Genomic DNA, 21,970 nt, shown 5'->3' on the forward strand with positions numbered 1-21,970 from the left:
ACTCCAAATGTTAACAGAAGCTATCTCTGGGTAGTGAAACTAGAAGTGATTTTTACTGTCTGCTGTAGATGTTTCCATATTTTCCATAAGTTTCACAATACATATGTATTACTTTTATATTCAAAGAATATACTTTTTAAAATAACCAAAGGATGTTGAGCCACTAGAACTCTCGTACATTGCTAGTGAGAGTGCAAAATGGTAGAGCCACTTTGGAAAACAGTTGGGCAGTTTCCAATAAAGTTAAACATACACTTACCATCGACCTAGTAATCCCACTCATACGTAGTTACCCAAGAAAAGTAGAAATGTTCCCTCTCTCCCTCCCTCCCTGTCAGTCTCAGTCTCTGTCTCTGTCTCTCTGTCTGTCTGTCTCTCTCTCTCTCTCTCTCTCTCTCTCTCACACACACACACACACACACACACACACAATACACAAATGTTTAAAGCAGCTTTTTTATAATCACAAAAACTGGAAACAACCTACATGCCCTTCAACCTACGAATGAATAAACAAACTGTGGTATATCCTTACAATGGAAGACTAATCTGCAATAAAAAACAGCAAACTACTGGGACTTCCCTGGTGGCCCACCAGGTAAGACTCCATCTCCCAACGCAGGGGGCCCAGGTTCGAACCCTGGTCAGGGTACTATATCCCACATGCATGCCGCAACTAAGACCCAGAGCAGCCAATATAAATTAAATAAATAAATATTAAAAAAAAAAACAGTGAACTACTGATACATACAATAACATGGAAGACTCTCAAATGCATTATACTGTATGAAAGAAGTTCCATAACATATGGTTGCACTGATATGACATTTTGGAAAAGGCAAAATTATAGAAATAGAAACTGATCAGTGGTTGGTAGGAATAGGAAGTAGAAGGAGAGGTAACTACAAAGCGCAACACAACATAACTTGGAGCGTTCTGGAACTTGGCTGTATCTTGAGTGTGTCAGTATTTAAACAGCTGTACATGCTTGTGTTCACTCAGGTCTCTACACAAAACAATTTATTTTTCACTGTGAAAATTTTTAAAGTAAATAACACAACAAATTCCTAACAAAAGCACGTTAACAGCTCTTTCCCACAAATAAACAAAGGGAGACGATCTCAAGGGCTACTGAAATAATCAAAGGAAGAACTGACCAAAACGGGTTCTGTGTGGATCACTTGGGAACCAAGAAGGAGCAAAACATCTGAGAACCATTACAGGTTCTCAGGGACCTGTAGGGAGAATGCATTGGCTTTCTGAAGACAGAAGCAGAGAACAAGACACTAAAGTCTCCTCTAGAATCATAAACCCAAAAGACACACGATCTTTCACAATGATGAGTGCACCGGTGAAGGTTCGTTAGATTGCAGGCAACTAAGACCAACTTTGTCTTAGGTAAGGCACACAGAGAAAAGGGAAATGGGAGTGGGAAGGAACTGGAAGGATTCTGAGTAACCTACAGGAGCCGGGGAAATACTGAAGAACAGTGTGTCAGACAACTGTCATGGGTCAACTTGAAAATCTTTTTCACCACTGCTATGGAAGCCAGTTCCACCCAAATTTCAACCAGCTTAATGCAGCTTAATTTCAACTGTAGAGCAGCTACTCTGGCCTTGTGTACCTCTCATTTCTAGTCCTGGGGCTTCTTCTACACCACTGTAAGGGATGACCAGTAGGAATTTGCTGGGTACCCACAAGTGTGCACGTCAGAGTGGACTTAACACCATGGGGATACCTTCCACCAACAGGAAATACTAGTCTGTGGATAAATGCCTCCCCTTTTCCCCCATTCAGAGCAATAGTTCTGATACCCATTTTGAAAATCTCCTAAGTCAAGTCCTTGGCATTAAAGACCAGTCACTAGTAGTGGTCGACAACTCAATACAGTACAATAACTCATTCTTGTACTGATTCCCTTTCTTCCATCCCTGTTTCATTCCACCTGTCCCAAACTCTCTGAACACATATTATCAAATATACTAAATGCAAGCCAGCTTTTATCTCAGGCTCTGCTTCCTGGGGAACCCAGGTCAAGACACACAGGCCTTGGAAATGATCCAATATAGCTCTGGAAATCTCAGCTGTAGAAATATGTGGACTTTCGCTTGAGAGTGATGGTATCAGTGGACTCATCTGTAACCAACCTTCAACTTCTTCCCAGGAGAGGGTCTGATGAGCCCAGCTTAGGTCACATACATACTCTGAGGTCAAAGGATATGGAACTCATGCCCTAATCTCAACAGAATCACTTGGAGAAGAGGCAGTTCTTCAAAGAGTATGTGGAAATTGGAAACAGGGGATGATTTAGGAAAATTCTGTTTTCTAGTTGCAAGCTGCTTTTGGATCATGTTAATTTATCTTTTTTTAAGATAACATTAACATTAAAAACACCAACATCCGAATTATAGGTGTCCCAGAAGAAGAAAAGAAAAAGAAAGGGACTGAGAAAATATTTGAAGAGATTATAGTTGAAAACTTCCCTAATATGGGAAAGGAAATAGTTAATCAAGTCCAGGAAGCACAGAGAGTCCCATACAGGATAAATCCAAGGAGAAACACGACAAGACACATATTAATCAAACTATCAAAAATTAAATACAAAGAAAACATATTAAAAGCAGCAAGGGAAAAACAACAAATAACACACAAGGGAATCCCCATAAGAACAACAGCTGATCTTTCAGCAGAAACTCAGCAAGCCAGAAAGGAGTGGCAGGACATATTTAAAGAGATGAAGGAGAAAACCTACAACCAAGATTACTCTACCCAGCAAGAATCTCTTCAGATTTGATGGAGAAATTAAAACCTTTACAGACAAGCAAAAGCTGAGACAGCTCAGGACCAACAAACCAGCTTTAAAACAAATGCTAAAGGAACTTCTCTAGGCAGGAAACACAAGAGAAGGAAAAGACCTACAATAACAAACCCAAAACAATTAAGAAAATGGGAATAGGAACATACATATCGATAATTACCTTAAATGTAAATGGATTAACTGCTCCCACCAAAAGACACAGACTCACTATATGAATACAAAAACAGGACCTGTATATTTGCTGTGTAAAACAGAACCACTTCAGACCTAGGGACACATACAGACTCAAAGTAAGGGGATGGAAAAAGATATTCCATGCAAATGGAAATCAAAAGAAAGCTGGAGTAGCAATTCTCATATCAGACAAAATAGACTTGAAAATAAAGACTATTACAAGAGACAAAGAAGGACACTACATAATGATCAAGGGATCAATCCAAGAAGAAGATATAACAATTGTAAATATTTATGCACCCAACATAGGAGCACCTCAATACATAAGGCAATTACTAACAGCCATAAAAGGGGAAATCGACAGTAACACAATCACAGTAGGGAAATTTAACACCCCACTTTCACCAATGGACAGATCATCCAAAAAGAAAATAAACAAGGAAGCACAAGCTTTAAATGATACATTAAACAAGATGGACTTAATTGATATTTATAGGACATTCCATCCAAAAATAACAGAATACACATTCTTCTCAAGTGCTCATGGAACATTCTCCAGGATAGATCATATCTTGGGTCACAAATCAACCCTTGGTAAATTTAAGAAAACTGAAATCGTATCAAGTATCTTTTCCGACCACAATGCAATGAGACTAGATATCAATTACAGGAAAAGATCTGTAAAAACTACAAACACACGGAGGCTAAACAATACACTACTTAATAACGAAGTGATCACTGAAGAAATCAAAGAGGAAATCAAAAAATACCTAGAAACAAATGACAATGGAGACACAATGACCCAAAACCTACGGGATGCAGCAAAAGCACTTCTAAGAGGGAAGTTTATAGCAATACAATCCTACCTTAAGAAACAGGAAACATCTTGAATAAACAATCTAACCTTGCACATAAAGCAATTAGACAAAAAAGAACAAAAAACCCCAAAGTTAGCAGAAGGAAAGAAATCATAAAGATAGATCAGAAAGAAATGAAAAAGAAATGAAGGAAATGATAGCAAAGATCAATAAAACTAAAAGCTGGTTCTTTCAGAAGATAAACAAAATTGATAAACCATTATCCAGACTCATCAAGAAAAAAATGGAGAAGACTCAAATCAATAGAATTAGAAGTGAAAAAGGAGAAGTAACAACTGACACTGCAGAAATACAAAGGATCATGAGAGATTACTACAAGCAACTCTATGCCAATAAAATGGACAACCTGGAAGAAATGGACAAATTCTCAGAAATGCACAACTGCCAAGACTGAACCAGGAAGAAATAGAAAATATGAACAGACCAATCACAAGCACTGAAATTGAAACTGTGATTAAAAATCTTCCAACAAACAAAAGCTCAGGACCAGAGGGCTTCACAGGTGAATCCTATCAAACATTTAGAGAAGAGCTAACACCATCCTTCTCAAACTCTTCCAAAATACAGCAGAGGGAGAAACACTCCCAAACTAATTCTACAAGGCCACCATCACCCTGATACCAAAACCAGACAAGGATGTCACAAAGAAAGAAAACTACAGGCCAACATCACTGATGAACATAGATGCCAAAATCCTCAACAAAATACTAGCAAACAGAATCCAACAGCACATTAAAAGGATCATACACCATGATCAAGTGGGGTTTATTCCGGGAATGCAAGGATTCTTCAATATACGCAGATCAATCAATGTGATACACCATATTAACAAACCAAAAGAGAAAAACCATATGATCATCTCAATAGATGCAGAGAAAGCTTTCGACAAAATTCAACACCCGTTTATGATAAAACCCCCCCAGAAAGTAGGCATTGAGGGAACTTTCCTCAACATAATAAAGGCCATATATGACAAACCCACAGCCAACATCGTCCTCAATGGGGAAAAACTGAAACCATTTCCACTAAGATCAGGAACAAGACAAGGTTGCCCACTCTCACCACTCTTATTCAACATAGTTTTGGAAGTTTTAGCCACAGCAATCAGAGAAGAAAAGGAAATACAAGGAATCCAAATCGGAAGAGAATAGGTAAAGCTGTCACTTTTGGCAGATGACATGATACTATACATAGAGAATCCTAAAGATGCTACCAGAAAACTACTAGATCTAATCAATGAATTTGGTAAAGTAGCAGGATACAAAATTAATGCACAGAAATTTCTGGCATTCCTATACACTAATGATGAAAAATCTGAAAGTGAAATTAAGAAAACACTTCCATTTACCACTGCAACAAAAAGAATAAAATATCTAGGAATAAACCTACCTAAGGAGACAAAAGACCTGCATGCAGAAAATTATAAGACACTGATGAAAGAAATTAAAGATGATACAAATAGATGGAGAGATATACCATGGTCTTGGATTGGAAGAATCAACATTGTGAAAATGACTCTACTACCCAAAGCAATCTACAGATTTAATCAAATCCCTACCAAATTACCACTGGCATTTTTCACAGAACTAGAACAAAAAATTTCACAATTTGTATGGAAACACAAAAGACCCCGAATAGCCAAAGCAATCTTGAGAACGAAAAACGGAGCTGGAGGAATCAGGCTCCCTGACTTCAGACTATACTACAAAGCTACAGTAATCAAGACAGTATGGTACTGACACAAAAACAGAAATATAGATCAATGGAACAGGATAGAAAGGCTAGAGATAAACCCACGCACATATGGTCACCTTATCTTTGATAAAGGAGGCAAGAATATACAGTGGAGAAAAGACAGCCCCTTCAATAAGTGGTGCTGGTAAAACTGGACAGGTACATGTAAAAGTATGAAATTAGAACACTCCCTAACATCATACACAAAAATAAGCTCAAAATGGATTAAAGACCTAAGTGTAAGGCCAGACACTATCAAACTCTTAGAGGAAAACACAGGCAGAACACTCTATGACATAAATCACAGCAAGATCCTTTTGACCCACCTCCTAGAGAAATAGAAATGAAAACAAAAATAAACAAATGGGACCTAATGAAACTTCAAAGCTTTTGCACAGCCAAGGAAACCATAAACAAGACCAAAAGACAACCCTCAGAATGGGAGAAAATATTTGCAAATGAAGCAACTGACAAAGGATTAATCTCCAAAATTTACAATCAGCTCATGCAGCTCAATATCAAAAAAACAAACAACCCAATCCAAAAATGGGCAGAAGACCTAAACAGACATTTCTCCAAAGAAGATATACAGACTGCTAACAAACACATGAAAGAATGTTCAACATCATTAATCATTAGAGAAATGCAAATCAAAACTACAATGAGATATCATCTCACACCAGTCAGAATGGCCATCATCAAAAAATCTAGAAACAATAAATGCTGGAGAGGGTGTGGAGAAACGGGAACACTCTTGCACTGCTGGTGGGAATGTGAATTGGTTCAGCCACTATGGAGAACAGTATGGAGGTTCCTTAAAAAACTACAAATAGAACTACCATATGACCCAGCAATCCCACTACTGGGCATATACCCTGAGAAAACCATAATTCAAAAAGAGTCATGTACCAAAATGTTCATTGCAGCTCTATTTACAATAGGCAGGACATGGAAGCAACCTAAGTGTCCATCAACAGATGAATGGATAAAGATGTGGCACATGTACAATGGAATATTACTCAGCCATAAAAAGAAACAAAATTGAGTTATTTGTAGTGAGGTGGATGGACCTCGAGTCTGTCGTACAGAGTAAAGTAAGTCAGAAAGGAAAACTAATACCGTATGCTAACACATATATATCGAATCTAAGGCAAAAAAAAAAAGGTCATGAAGAACCTAGGGGCAAGACTGGAATAAACACAGAGACCTACTAGAGAATAGACTTGAGGATATGGGGAGGGGGAAGGGTAAGCTCTGACAACGTGAGAGAGTGGCATGGACACATATACACTACCAAACGTAAAATAGATAGCTAGTGGGAAGCAGCCGCATAGCACAGGGAGATCAGCTCGGTGCTTTGTGACCACCTAGAGGGGTGGGATAGGGAGGGTGGGAGGGAGGGAGATGCAAGAGGGAAGAGATATGGGAAGATATGTATATGTATAGCTGATTCACTTTGTTATAAAGCGGAAACTAACACACCATTGTAAAGCAATTATACTCCAATAAAGATGTTAATAAAAAAAAAAAGGTATGCCTTGTGGTATACTAGCAGATCTTTGTGCCTGAAGTGTAAGTTTCCTTTCTCTAAGGTATCAGTAGCTTCCTATATCCTGGTTAGAGTCTTAAAATAGAAAACATTAGCATGATTCAGGTGTATTATGGGATTTTCTGGTAGGTTTTTCTGAAAGCTCAAAATTGATATTTTGAATTTGGAAAGCTTAGACTCTAGCAATTGTTAAAATAACCAGCTTCGTTTTTCACTCACTCTCAGTTTGTCTCTTTCTAGGTTAATATCCAACACAGGTATTAAGCACTTGCCAGCTGTTCACAAGATTCAATCTCTCCAAAAGGTGTTACTGTAAGTTTGAAGAGTGGTTACCAACTCTTTACTCGATAGCTGTCCTGCCCAACAGCCTCTGGGCCTGTAATATGCACTGTGTAGTCTACATCCTCCAAAGATGTTGCTCTGGGTGAGCAGAGGTAGGAAGGCAAACAGCAAGTGTCCTCGGTTTTACCTTAAGGCCAGCTAATCTCAGTTTGGAGAAAGTCAGCAGGCTCCTCAGTAAGACAGTTGTCAACAGAGCCAGCTTGTAGCAAATCAGGAAGTCTCCCCTTTCTTCACTATTTAGTACCTTACACACCTCCCTCCTGTAACCCCCTTTGTCTTCTATCATCGTCTCCTCTTCCCTCCAGAATTCCCATGCTGCCCTAAGCATAAAGAAACCACCTGACAAACTCACAGTGAAGTGTTAATGACGATGTATTTTGAAAGAGCAAGAGAAAAGGCAATGTATAATAGCAAGTTTATTTTCAATAGTGAAATTGTAAGAATCTGGACAGACCCAAAAGGAAGAGGTAGGGAAGAGATGCAATGAGCTAAGGAAGGAAGGAGAGAGGGAGGGAGAGGGAAAACTAGAGAATATCCCCCATTTCTCAAATTGTTCCAAGCAATTTACTCCTTTTACATTTACATGTTAGATCAGACCCAACAGGGAAGCTTCAGAGGATGAGGGGTACAAACAGAAAACCGAGACTTTCTTCATCCTTTCAGTCAGAAGGAGAAAAACCAATGATAAAAATTTCTGTGACCCAAGGAGAACAGAGGAAGGAAACTAGCTTTGAGAAGGGGATTGAGATGGAGGAAGATGAAGGCCCAAGTAAGGTGGATGGAGAAGTTTGGGCTGGAGATGAAAGGTCAGCTTAAGTGACTTTGTCCTATTGATCAGGTACCAACTGTGGAGGCAAGGGTAACAAATGAGTCTGTTAGAACCTCAGCACAGTTGAATTAGCTAAGACGACTTTCAGAGAGGGAAGAGGCTGCATGTCTGCAATTCCATTGTTAAGAAGAACTGATATACTAAACGTAAATGAGATGCCATTCATCTCCCAAACACTGAGCTCATCAACCTTCAGAACAACAGCTATTCCAACATTACCTCAGCTAAAGACTACACCATGCCAAGTAGACTGCTTGCGGGGAGATGACATGGAGTGGAGCTGACATAAATACCTAATTTGTCTGTACTTTCTTCTAGAGACATTCAAGATAATATAAACATCCACACAGTTGAAAGAAATTCTTTCATGGGGCTAAGTTTTGAAAGTACGATTCTGTAAGTAAAGGAAAACACTCCAATGGAGGAACATTTGGTTTTTCCTGTAATGATTTCTTTCTCATAATGGTATGCTCCTTTTATTGTTTGGGTAACTTTGGCATTTCACCTTTCCAGTTTCTCTCTGGTTCTGTGTTTTTCTCTCATTTCCCATCTTTACATTTCCAAATCACAACATGGAGACATGTTAATAATGTATGATTCTGTGGTGCAATTCACGTATTTAAAATTGCTCTTTGAATGATGGTCTCCTGTGACGCAACATCTGTTCTGAGGGCCAGAACAACTCACGCATCAATGAAGCTAGTTACTGCCTGGCAAGGCTTCTGTTGCCCAAAGAAAAAGACCAAGAAGGAGTCTGAATCAAGAAGACACGGATATCCCCTCATAACCATGCCAAGCAGCTTCTGTTCAGCCCCACGCTGAGCATATAAGATGACTTCTCATTTTCTTGAAACAATCACGTTTTTTAATGAGCTTGAGTTAATCTCTCTGACTTTGGGGCAAGTTTTTAAGCGCACTCTGCATTATTAACGGACTACCTTCTAATGGTTTGTGCCAGTAGCCTGCGTGGCAGTTTACGTACTTCCCGAGATGGCCAAGAAATAGGGCACTAGGGGTTACCCAAGTGTTTGTGGGATCCACGGAAGTTAGATGCATAGAATGACATTTGGGGAACTGGTAATTGCAATTACATCTGTAAGAAAAGTATTTTCTCTTTACATTTCACAAATGTTGTGTTTTTTTTAAAAATATACATGTGTTTCAATATGCTGATATGTACAAAAGGTAAGTTCTGGTCCAGAAAGAATTTTAGTCTTTCTCAAAGCAATAATATGATTTAGAGACCCATCTATATTAAAAAAAACAAAAAAAAGGAGCAAGGTGGTGGGAGGGTCCAGAGAGAAACTGTAGGCAGAGATGAGAACATACTGAAGAATAAAGCTAAGCGAAGTATTTGATGTAAATTTATTACAGAGAACAACAGAAAAGGTTTGAAAGAGATTAGCAGAGAAATAGGATGTATGAAGGAAAAAATAAAATCAAAGGCCTGCACTCAGAGTACATAGTAATGGGACAAAATTGTAGGTAATTCCTAATCCTTTCCCTTAATATGCTCATGATATTTGGAATCTCTGTGTGTGTGTGTGTGTTGGAAAGAGTTGATGGGGTGTGAGAAGTATGAGAGAAAGGGAAAGCAAAGGAAAAAAGCAGCATGAAATATGTGCAAAATAAAAGCAATTGTTCTAAGCATAAAGAAGGTATAATGTGATTTGACGCGAGGCTTGAAGGAAGAGTTAAATGAGGGAAGGAAGGTAGGTGGCTGAGAAAGGATGTTGGGTCGAAGATGGCCATTAAAAGACGAGTGGGATTTAGCCACAGCATTGGCAAAGGACGAGCAGAGGAAACAGAATCTTCAAGGCCAAGGAGGTTAAAAAAAAAAAAAAAAAAGCTAAAAAGGAACTTTTGGAAAATAGTGAGTACCTGAGTAATACCGGCCTGGTGTGCTGCAGCAAAAGGACTCCTTGGCTACATAATGGAGGGAGGAGATTAGTGATAAATGTAATCAGTTGTACCTGGACGCTTGTGCTTCTTTAAATGTTGCTCTAGAGACTTCCCTGGTGGTGCAGTGGTTAAGAATCCACCTGCCAATGCAGGGGACACGGGTTCAAGCCCTGGTCCGGGAAGATCCCACATGCCGCGGAGCAACTAAGCCCGTGCACCACAACTACTGAGCCTGTGCTCTAGAGCCCGCAAGCCACAACTACTGAGCTCACATGCCACAACTACTGAAGCCTGCGTACCTAGAGCCCGTGCTCTGCTACAAGAGAAGCCACCGCAATGAGAAGATCACACACCGCAACGAAGAGTAGCCCCCGCTCGCCGCAACTAGAGAAAAGCCCCCACACAGCAACGAAGACCCAACGCAGCCATAAATAAATAAATAAATAAATTTATATTAAAAAAAGAAAGTTGCTCTAAACATATGTGTCATTTTTAAATATAGTGATTCAAAATTAGTTCATGTGGCAAGTTTATTAATACAGTTTTTTTTTTTGGCTGTGGCACGCGGCTTGTGAGATCTTAGTTCCCTGAGCTGGGATTGAACCCAGGCCACAGCAGTGGAAGCACAGAGTCCTAACACTAGACCACCGGGGAACTCCCAGAGTATTTTTACAGAAAATATATAAGTGGTAACCTGAAATTAATACGATGTTAGATGTCCATTATCTCAATTTTTTTAAAAAGTCCGTTTGTATTAATAATGTTCTCACAGTTTTGCATACTGACACACATCCTTTTTGTCCAGAACATAAGACAGAAGGCAACCTGTCCTGATCTACCTAGTCTTAACTTTTCCCAAGTGGAGGAAAAGAATTTCAGGAAATAAGAACTTTGGAGAGTGTCCTGCAAGCCCAAAACTACAAAAGAAGCATAGAGATCATAGCCACTCTTCACTGATTCCTGTCCACGGATACTGTGTGGTTCCCCAGAGCTGAGAGCACACTCTCCTAGCGAGGACAGCTTTCTTAAGAGCCAGCATTTCTCAGACATGTCTCTAAAGGATAAATTCACATTTGTGAGAAATGCGTCTTTTTTTTTTTTTTTTTTAAAACCTCAGATGGCCCTTAATCCATAGATAACAGAATCAGAAGATCCACACTCACCACAATTTAAGTCTCCAGTTGTGCCTAGTCCAGGCGCTATGTCTGGATGCAGGGGCACTTTCTCCTCCTAGGGACATCCACGGGTCCTCAGGAAAAAAAAAAAAAAAAAAGCCTGGGGCTTCCCTGGTGGCGCAGTGGTTGAGAGTTCGCCTGTCGACGCAGGGGACACAGGTTCGTGCCCCGGTCCGGGAGGATCCCACATGCCGCGGAGCGGCTGGGCCCGTGAGCCATGGCCGCTGGGCCTGCGCGTCCGGAGCCTGTGCTCCGCAAAGGGAGAGGCCACAACACTGAGAGGCACGCGTGTCGCCAAAAAAAAAAAAAAAAAAAAGCCCGGCAAAATGGCTCTGATGACTGGAAAAGCTTTCTATACATTGGCATCTTTCAAAATCGTGAAGCCCTGTTCTATATATATAAATAGATATTGTTTTCAAAACAGCCCAACAATGAAGGATTATCACACTTGGCTAGCAGCCACCCGTACTCTGCCCTGCAACCAGAAATTCTGAACAGGGAAATACCTAGCTATGGCCGACCAGCAGAATGGGCTAATTCAGAAGAGATGAAATGAGGTTACATGTGTGCCATCTCCCAGCACAGCCCGGCCACAGGAACTGCTCACTTCCTGTGCGTTTCCTCCCTTCCTCAGCTGGCTTCCATCTCACTTGCCTGCCCCTCAAGGAGATTTCATGGACCAGGTCCCCCAGCACCTTCATTCTTTAGGATGAGGGCAGACCCTGCTTCTGGAGCCTCCTGAGCCTGCACTGAGTGAACACACCAGGGAAGGGACAAAACAAAACGACTAAGGAAAGCATGATTCAGTTACTCCTTAGCTGACGCTCTGCCCTGTTTGTCGTCACCATCATCATGAGGTTGGTTTTAAAACCAGCACTACCTCTCTTAAGAAACTAGGCATATAGGTGATAAATATCAGCTTCTCTGGTAGTAGTTTGAGAGTCTTACAGCCTAATGTAAACCCAGGGCAAGAATTCTGTACACAGTATGTTTTTTGTGTGCTGATCTGTTGACATCAAAAAATGCCACCCGCTCCCCATGTGATGGCATCTATTAAGAAAATCCATAAAGACAAAGGGCTACTTTAAATACAATAATTCTTTTAAATTAGTCTGCATTTTATTTAATCATAGCAACATCTATTTGCATGACATATACATGCAGAAAATGTTAATTATCTAGTCTATAGAAAAAAACGTTAGGTAGAGCTCATATGGATTTGCACACTGCTTTTGTTGGGTTAAGGGTCAGCCAACTACACCCAATGGTGCGTATCTGGTCCCTGATCTAGGACCAGCTTTTATAAGTGAAGATTTTGATGGTAGGGAACACAAACACTAAACCTAAATGAAGCAAAATGTTACCCCCAAAAAAGAAAACAATTCATTCTTTTCAATAGTAGACCTATACTACAAAAAAAAATTGTGCTCAATTATTACTATTATACTTTAAGTTTGGTCAATAAAAATTTTGTGACAATTGTTTTATAAGTACCTATATAAAGTACCTATGTAACAATAATATTCTCATTTTGCTTCTTAACCCCACAAAACCTAAAATTTATTATTGGGCCTCCTATAGAAAGTTTGCTGACCCCTTTGTTTGATCCAAAACCCCCAGGATCCACCTCCCACAGGTTAGGGGCAGCTGCTCCAGCGACTGTCACCCCCCCAGGAATAGGCTGACAAATCAGTCCGGAGGCTGGATGTGCTGGGGACACTTGGGTAGGCGTGGGGCAGGCAGGACTTGGGATGCACAGACACTTCTTGGCCATCGGAAGCCACCAATTGGTTGCTAACGTTTTGAAAGACTTGCATTACTCCTGTGTGGATTTTCAGCTAACTGGCTTTCTGGAGGAAGAAAAACACATGCAGTTGTCCTCCTGTGATTTTAAGCGTGTTGAGCTACCCACTGCAGCACCGGAAACCATCGATGTCCTGAACACACGGAAACTTCTCTGGGTCAGCTTTTGGAACAGTGTTATTTGCACACCTACTGAGCCTGACAAGGGAAAGGACCTGACAGCAAATCAAGAGCAACGGATCAGAGGCTCTTCAGGCTAAGCTCTCCTGACCTTGGATTTCTGCTTTTGTTTTCAGATCCATCTAGGGGCACAGCAATGCAGAGCTGTCAGCCCAAGGTGTCCTTGGGCTCCCCTGTCCAGGCAAACCTGCTCACTGACCTTCTTGGCACAATCAGGATGACTGTTCCACATCCAGCCCCCCCTCGCCCAGAGCCTCCCCCCCACGCCCACTCACACAACCTCACCCCGCCACGACCCACAGTCTCTATCACTGATTTCTCCTCCTTTCTGGCTTAACCCAGAGCCACCTCCACAAACCACCAATAACCAAGTCCCTGCAGGTCACGGGAGATGTGCAGGTTGTCTGACAGCTTAATTAGATCACTTTTTGATGACAGCCAGGCCTGCTGCTGTGAATGAGCCTGAGTGAGAGGCTTAAGGCCATACAGAAAGGTGACAACTCCGTCTTATAAACACTTGTTCGATAACTGTATGATTTCTGTCCTTCAGGACAGGACAGATCTTTGTCTGCTCTCTCCATGGCATTGTCTCTGCACACAACTGATATGTGCAAAGACCTTCTGGGATCCAGGCTGCTATGCCTAAGTGTGCCTTCTCAAAATTAGATTTCATTTATTTCTCTGAATAATACATGCACATAATGCAAACTTCCAATGTTACAAAAGGTTATACAGTGATAAATCAGTCTCCCTTCCACCCCAACCCCAAGCTTTAAGGGCGGTATTTTATTTATGCCACTGACCTGTGCTGTCTGACCCTGCCCCAGTGCTTCCAATTATGAAACCCATGTATTGTTTGCATCCGACAGTATTGGCTTTTTAATGGGTCTTTTATTTCAGATGGCTGAGTAAGAATGGGATTCAAGAAATACACAACTGTGCATTCAACGGAACCCAACTAGATGAGCTGTAAGTAGCCCTGACTATTCTTCCAGGTCATTTAGAGGGAAATGGCTCTTACAACAGTAATGTTTACATGGCTTTGTGTTTCCCTTCTTCTTTCCTCAACTCCATCCCCAGGAATCTAAGTGATAACAATAATTTGGAAGAATTGCCTAATGATGTTTTCCAGGGAGCCTCTGGACCAGTCATTCTGTGAGTAGCTTCCCCCACTTCCGTGTGCAAGAGACCAGCATCTTACGTTTTAGAAGTCAACTTTCTCCAATTCGGGGAAGCTTATGACGCAGGGCTGGCAATTAAGATCAAATTTTATTTGTGTCATCTGCAAAGATTTATCGGACAATTTAGGGCTGATCCACATTCTAAATTTCAGTAAAGTAGCAAGAGTAACAACAACAACTAACATTTAATGAGCACTTACCAAGTCCCAGCCAGTGTTTTAAAAACTTAAGATGAATTTTCTAATTTAATCCTTACAATAACCTCTGTGGTAGGAGCTATCAGTCCCATTTTAGAGAAGAAAAAACGGGCTTCCCTGGAGGGGTCAATTCATCCAAGGTCACAGAAATTTTAGAGCACAGATTCCACACCAAACTGGTCTAACTCATAGTACACTCTTAACCACTCTGCTATACATCTCTTCCCTGAAAGGGAAAGCACAGTTCTCCTTCCTCACTCTCAACGTCCAGGGGTTTCCCTCAAACCAGTGAGATATACACACACATTTATGTCTGGATCCTCTTTGTCTCGATTCCAGATCTCTTGGGATGTATCCAGTGCCTCTCAGCCCTGCATCAGCACCTCTCCTCCTATTATTGCTTCCTCGTGTCCATTTCTCCCCCCAAGAGTGACTTTCCCCTATTCTCTTCTCATCAGTCCCTGCCCTTCCACAAGGGTCACCCACCTCTTCCCTGACAATCTCAGCCAACAGTGAATGCCTCCTCCTGTGATTCACACAGTCTTCACGGCTGCAGGGGCCCAAATCCGCAAGAGCTTTTTAAAAATGTGTTTTCCTAGGCTCCAAGCAAGACCCACTACATCTATGGACAAAGGTACTGTAGGAATAAGAAAGGAATCTGGAAGGAAGGAGTCAGATCCAAGAAGAAATAGTGAGCAAAGAAATAGATAAACATGTGGCTAGATGTCAGGTTTGCTAGATGATCCTCCTATAGCCTGCCTAAGGCCAGCTGGGGCATTTGGGAGCCACTAGCCAGCACCTCTTACTTGGCAGTCAGTATACATATTATCTACCTATCTACGTACCATCTATCAACATCACTTCATTTTCACCAAAGAGCTTATCCAGTTGACCCTTGAACAACACAGGTTTGAACTGAGTCCACTTACACGTGGATTTTTTTCAATAAATATATACTATCTGTGGTTGGTTGAATCCTCGATGTGGAATCCTGGATAAGGAGGACAGGGCTATGAAACTTGGGCATCCGTGGATTCTGGTATCTGCGGTGGGTCCTGGAACCAATCCCCAACAGACACCAAGGGGCGACTGTATTCTCCTTCAGGCTGGAACCCAGGCATCTCTGGAATGAGATCCTGTATGGTAGAGCAGAAACTCCATAAATGGTCATTACTGATGATAAAGGATATGTTGTGACCTTACATGGGACTCTGTCTCTTTGAAGAAGTCCAAAGATTATTCCAGAATGCCTGGTTTCAGATAGGCAATATGTACAAACGAAGGGAGTATCCACATGATTAAAGCACAGATGCCAGAGCAGACTACCTAGGTTTAAAACCAGTTCTTTCAGCTCTCTAAACCTCGGTTTCCTCACCTAAAAAGGGCAGAAACAAACAAACAAAAAATGGCAGAAACAATAATACCTATTTCCTAATACTGTTTGAAGCTTAATAATATTATATATGTGTGTGTGTATATATATATATATATATTTTTATATTCACTCACTGATTCACGCAGATAGATCTTAAGCACCAGCTGTGTGCTATGCACTGTATATAGTGCAAGGAACAAAAGTTTTTCCTCACAGAAAGCTTGCATTCCTATAAGGGGGAGTCAGACAATAGAACTAAATATGCAACTTAATAATATCAGGTCACGACATGCCCTATGAGGCACCAAGCAGGACACGGGTGTAACAAACGGGAAGCGCCGGGCATAGAGTCCCTGCGTTCCAATGTACAGAGTCTTCAGAACTTGTAACACTTAGTCAATGTTTCTTATTCTTAGAGTACCTGGGAGACAGACAGACTTAGAGAAAGTGCTTTCAGGGCCTTTGACCAGCAGAATAGCAGTGTGTCAGTTTCACTTAGCTAACAGTCCTGAGGGTTTTGAATGTGCCTGAACAGGCCCCTCTATCTGTTACGTAAGAACATACCTGTGATGGGGTAGGTTTTCATATGTGACCTGTACCAGGTACACTATAAAATCACAGCACCTTAACCACTGTCTGCTACTGAGAACACTCAAGTTGGACAGGATCCCCAACTAGCTCATTACCCAGCTGAGGAAACCAGGGACAGAAATGCGAAGTGCCCTGCTATCGATCACACCGCCACCGTTAAGTGGCAGAGCTTAAACCAGTAACTAGGTGTCTTGCCTTACATCCCATGTAGTCCCAACATACCATGTCACCAAAATACATAAACATGTCCAATCAGACATCTAAAAGGGCCCCTAAAATTAACTGTGAACTAAAATAGGGGGGAAGATAACTACAAACACCAGACCCCTGAACCCAAGAACACAAGTGACACACACACACACACACACACACACACACACACACAGCATAGAAGAACGCCCCCTGCAGTTGACAAGCAGGTCCCAGGCTGAGGCACGGTGCGGTGTGTCTGATCAGTGTTCAGTGGAAAACACAAACATGAATCCACAGCCAGCCCTGCCACGAATGCCGGCAGGAAGGGATGCCGTCATCACCAGCAGTTCTGCAGGGTCCTCGAGTTACAGGCCCACTTTCCACCCTTTTACCACAGAGACAGTGAATAAACTTGATAGAAAATCCAAAGGAATTATGAAGCACTTGCCATGACTTAAAAAGGTAGAGAGTGATAATACACCCCTACATCTTTTCATTTCAATGCATGACGATATACGTGCAACATCCTGGCTGAAAGCCCAGCCTGTAACTGCTGGTCTCCTTCTCCTCCCCTTAGGGGCAAGAAGGTTGATCAGCTTAACAACAAGCCTCCTTTTCTGGGGCTTTCAGGTTAGTCCGCAGATGTCTTACCAGCCTCTCTGGCTGCTAACCTGGGACTCTAGGGCCTATCCCATCCCCTACTTCTGCAACCTGATGCGCCAACCCCCGCGAAACCCTGGCCTGAGAGCTGCTTGTTTAGTGTGTGCAGAGGACCAGCCCACGCTGGTGCCGTGGGTTCATGGGTTGGAGAAGGAGTGTGTGCAGACCACTCAGCCCACAGTAGATGCGGCTCAGGTTAGGGCTGTGACCGTGGCTCGGGTCAGATTCCCCTCCCAGAAAATCAGACTGTCATGTGGATATTTGCATGCAAAAGGTTTACTGGAGAGCGCTCTTGGAGTCTGTGGGGAGTGCTTGATGGACGCAGAAGCAGGCTAACAGGGAAGCTGAACTACAATACATTTGCAACAGAAGCTTCCGCTGATCCTATGGGGAGCTCTGGCATTAAGATGGCCCTTCAAAACTGACTGAAGGTAAAGGGCCAGGCCTTTTCATCAACAGTCATTGGGTGCAGGCTGGCCCTGAGGAAGAGCCAAGTCTCGGGTGAGTCAGGCGAGGGCAAATCCCAGAGCAGAACTCGGCTATGGGTCACCTACGCTGTGAGCGGTCCTCAGCTGCCCTCAAGCCGTGGTTCTAAACTTGACCTTGCATCAGAATCACCCGGCACGCTTGTAAAACCCTAGATGGCTGATCCCCACCCCCAGAATTTTTGATTCAGCAGGTCGGGGGGGGGGGCCTGAGAACCTGCACCTCTAACAACTTTGCAGGTGAAGCTGACGTTGCTGGTACAGAAAGCACACTGAGAATCACTGCCCTAGAACCAGTGCTGGGAATGGGGAAGCTTGGCCGGGTCTCCAGAGTATCTCCTCCAAGAGCTAACTGTGCGGAAATCTCCCTCCCCAACAGGCTCAGTGTTTTGTCCCCAGTAGATATATGCAAGGGATTCTGAAAGAGTTAAGGGGAGGGCACCCAAACCAAACATAACTCCTTTCCTGAAGGCAAAAATTTTAGTTGAGTGCAAAACAAACAGGGAGCCTCTGAACACCTGAGGGTGCAAGGATAAGACGTTCCACTGCAAAGAGAAATAGATGCAGAGAAAGCTAGGGGCACGCAGACAAGCTCCATTGGGTTTCCGAGGAGCAGTCTAGCATCCTGACTTCCCCCTCATGAGTCTTGACCTCGACTATCAGTAGCCATCTGAGTTTTCACGTGATATTCTGAACTCACTCAAGTTTTCTTTTTCTTCCTTCCTTCCTTTTTTTTTTTTTTTTTTTTAGCAATCAAGCAATTGCTGTTTCCTTGGGAAACCATTTCCTGTGGGGAAAATTTAATGCATTGCCTTTGCAGGCTGGAGCCGGTACAATCATATTCTGATGGTTTATCAAATTGATGTGGCTATAGCTCAGATTCATTTGATAGTTCAGATTCAAACACTGAGGTATTTGTATAAGAATGATTCTCTTCCATTACCAGTGTACGCACAATCCTATAGATAAGCAAATTGCCTTTTTATTCCGCCTGGGATCATAAAAGAGAGGTCTTCTAGCCATTTGTCAGTGTAGTATACACCAGAAATGTGCTCTCACTTATGGAAATGATTGACCTGTAACAATATCTTTGCTGGGAAAAGTAGAAATTGTTCAAATCAAATTTGTGGCACTGGCTATAACACACTTTATTAAATGGGGCACAGAGCACAGTTTAACTCTCCTGACTCAGTGTCTTATTACTGACTGCTGTTTCCTTTTCTACTTTGTATCTCAAAATCAAGAACCCTAACAATGTTGAAACAGTTCAGGATTCCTAAATCTCTTCAGCCATTGTCTTATGAGTCTCCTGTTGGTACTACGTTTCAGGATTTAAATTCTCAAAACCAGCCAGAATGTAGCATGTGCTGAAATGTTAACCAAAGTGGCACCTTAAAAAGAAAGGCTGCCGGCATGAGACCAGCCTGAAAGACAAGGATTAAAAACACCAGCCCATGATTACCCCTTCCCCTGCTGATATAAATGTCTATGGACTTTTCTTAATCCGTGGAGATACCAGAGAAACATTTTTCTGCCAGTCCAAAATACGGAAGTCTTACGATAGTTTCCATGTTTGCTCACCCCAGCAAGTATGCAGTAAGCTTGAAGTAAACACTTCTACAAACACTTTTATTTCCCTATCACCCAGGAACCACTTCTGCTGAAGACTTGTGCTTTACCAAACTCTAAGTGACTCTGCATCTCTCTCCTACCAACCACTCCCTCCTTTCAATACCCACCAGCGGACACTCGGGATCCCAGGACACTGACAAGATGCCATCGTCCCCCAGAAGCAAAACCACCTAGTGAAAAAGACAGCAGCTCACATATTTTGGAGCTGTGATGAAGAGGAAGCCGAAATACAAGCTAACTCCAGAACACTGAGCAGACAGAGAGGCACCAACGCTTCCTGAGCAGGCTTCCCCATCCAACACCTAGTCACTGGATTGCATGCAGGTCAACCCACACACACATTAGTCTACTTCATCTTCAATCTGTGTCTATCTCCTTGTAAACTTTGCACAAGGATGCTCTCTTCCTTGATTCCTTTGATACTCTCAGTCACATATAATTGCCTGCTGCGGAAGCACCGTTTTGCTGAGCCCCCTTTAAATCCGGATTTCCTCCATCTGCCTTGCATCTTTCTCCCTTTAGAATTGCTCTTCTGTAAGACTTGCTTCAACTTCTCATTTTTTTTTATGATGCTGAGGCATCTCTGCTAATCAGACAAGTATCCACTGAGTAGATTTCACGAACCAAGCTCTGTGCCAAATACTAATACCGTGTAGAACACAAAAGTATCTTAGTAATCCCTGCTCTCAGAGCATCTGAAACCTGGCTGAGGAAACAAAACAAATGTACATGAAAAGCTGAATAGTACGAAACAGCAGAAGAGATAATACAAGGTACTAGAGTCTCTGTAAGTGCTAGAGGTCAGAAGACATCACAGCTGGCTGGGGTGATCTATCTAGTTCCTTTCCCAATCCTCCATCAGCGCCATTTCCCAGCCTATCTTTGAACAAAGCAACAATTTTCTGGGTGCTTTCTATGTGAAAGGCACTGCTGAGAATGCAAGGAGCCCTCTGCCCTCCAGGAGAGAGAAGATGCAAATACAAACAGCTAGTATATAAAGCAAAAGACGGTACGTGAGAGAGGCAGAAAGTATACAGACTATAGTGCTATTGCACTCTTAATGGCGTTCAAGGAAAAATACATCTACAGCTGTTACAAATGATGGGGATGACAGAATCTCAGAGATGTCAAGGCGAGTCTGTTTGGGTACTCTATTTCTGCATAAAAGCTATCCTTAAACTCAGTGCCTTAAAACAACCATTCCATTTTCCCCACAGTTTTATGTTTTAGAAGTTTGGGTGGCTTGTCTCTGATCCATGTGATGTCGGTTCAGGTGGCTGGGTCCGGGGGGTCTACTCCAAGCTGTACCCTTCACCCATATATCTGGTGCATCTGTGCTCCTTGGTACCTCTCTACAGACAGACAGACAGACAGACAGACAGACAGACACACACACACACACACACACATGGCACCTCGTCCTCCAGAACCCTCTGTGCACGGCTTAGACTTTTTCCGGCATGGCACTCTCAGGGCATCAGAGTTCTTTCACTACAGCTTAGGGCTCTATAAGATCAATTTAGAAGCTATCAGTGCTCTGAAAGGCAAGGTCCAGAACTGGTACAGCAACACTTTCATCATACTCTACTATAAGCCAAAGACGTCACAGTTCAGCCTGGATTCAAGGGAAGGGCAAACAGACCCTCTATGGAAGAGTATAAAGAATTTACAGTCATCTTTAATCGACTACAGAGTCAATGAGAGCATACCATGGCATTGCACAGAATACAAAAATCTGTCTGTTTTTGGAAATATTCAATTACTGTGATTTTTGTATATTTTAAAATCAAGGGGGAAAGGCATAACTAAGAAAAAATAGTCTGTTTTGTATCACTTGATTTTAGAAATATGAAAAATGTTGACGGCAGGTAATAAATGATTGCCCTGGTTTAAATTATTCCTGAAGCACTTTGTTTATACCTTCACCTCATTCCTTGGAGGAAGCCTTGAACTGCTTTAGACAAAACAGGCAACCTTTGCTCCCTTCCATATTTGAGGGAAAAAAGACGACCCCATAGACCAGGCAAAACAAGAACTTCGTCACCGGGACCAGAGTATCAATAGCAGAACTGGTCAGAGGAGAAATTGCCTGAAGAGAGAAACTAGAAAGGTTATTTTAGGGCAGAGAATAAAGTTGAGAAGCTCTGGAACACTGGAAAGGCTAAGTGGAGAACAGGACAGGACAGCTGGATCTTTCAGCAGCAGAGAGCGAAGACTCCTCACAAGGACAAAGGTTCATGGATCAGACACTTATCTCCAGGGACCCCAGCTCT

At 42.1% G+C, this 21,970-nt stretch overlaps 1 protein-coding gene across 2 annotated transcripts in view; it reads left to right on the forward strand.

The window, feature by feature from the left end:
• Positions 1-21,970, forward strand: part of FSHR (follicle stimulating hormone receptor) — a 162,962-nt gene that overhangs the window by 131,157 nt on the left and 9,835 nt on the right. The window contains exons 5-8 of one of the 2 annotated variants that reach the window (XM_060027580.1): positions 7,394-7,465; positions 8,643-8,720; positions 14,285-14,353; positions 14,465-14,539. In XM_060027580.1, coding sequence (XP_059883563.1) covers positions 7,394-7,465; positions 8,643-8,720; positions 14,285-14,353; positions 14,465-14,539 — 294 coding nt within the window. The remainder of the gene's footprint in view (positions 1-7,393; positions 7,466-8,642; positions 8,721-14,284; positions 14,354-14,464; positions 14,540-21,970) is intronic. The other variant, XM_060027581.1, reaches the window with a different exon arrangement.

Source organism: Delphinus delphis, chromosome 12, assembly GCF_949987515.2.
Source record: "Delphinus delphis chromosome 12, mDelDel1.2, whole genome shotgun sequence".
NCBI lineage: Eukaryota > Metazoa > Chordata > Mammalia > Artiodactyla > Delphinidae > Delphinus > Delphinus delphis.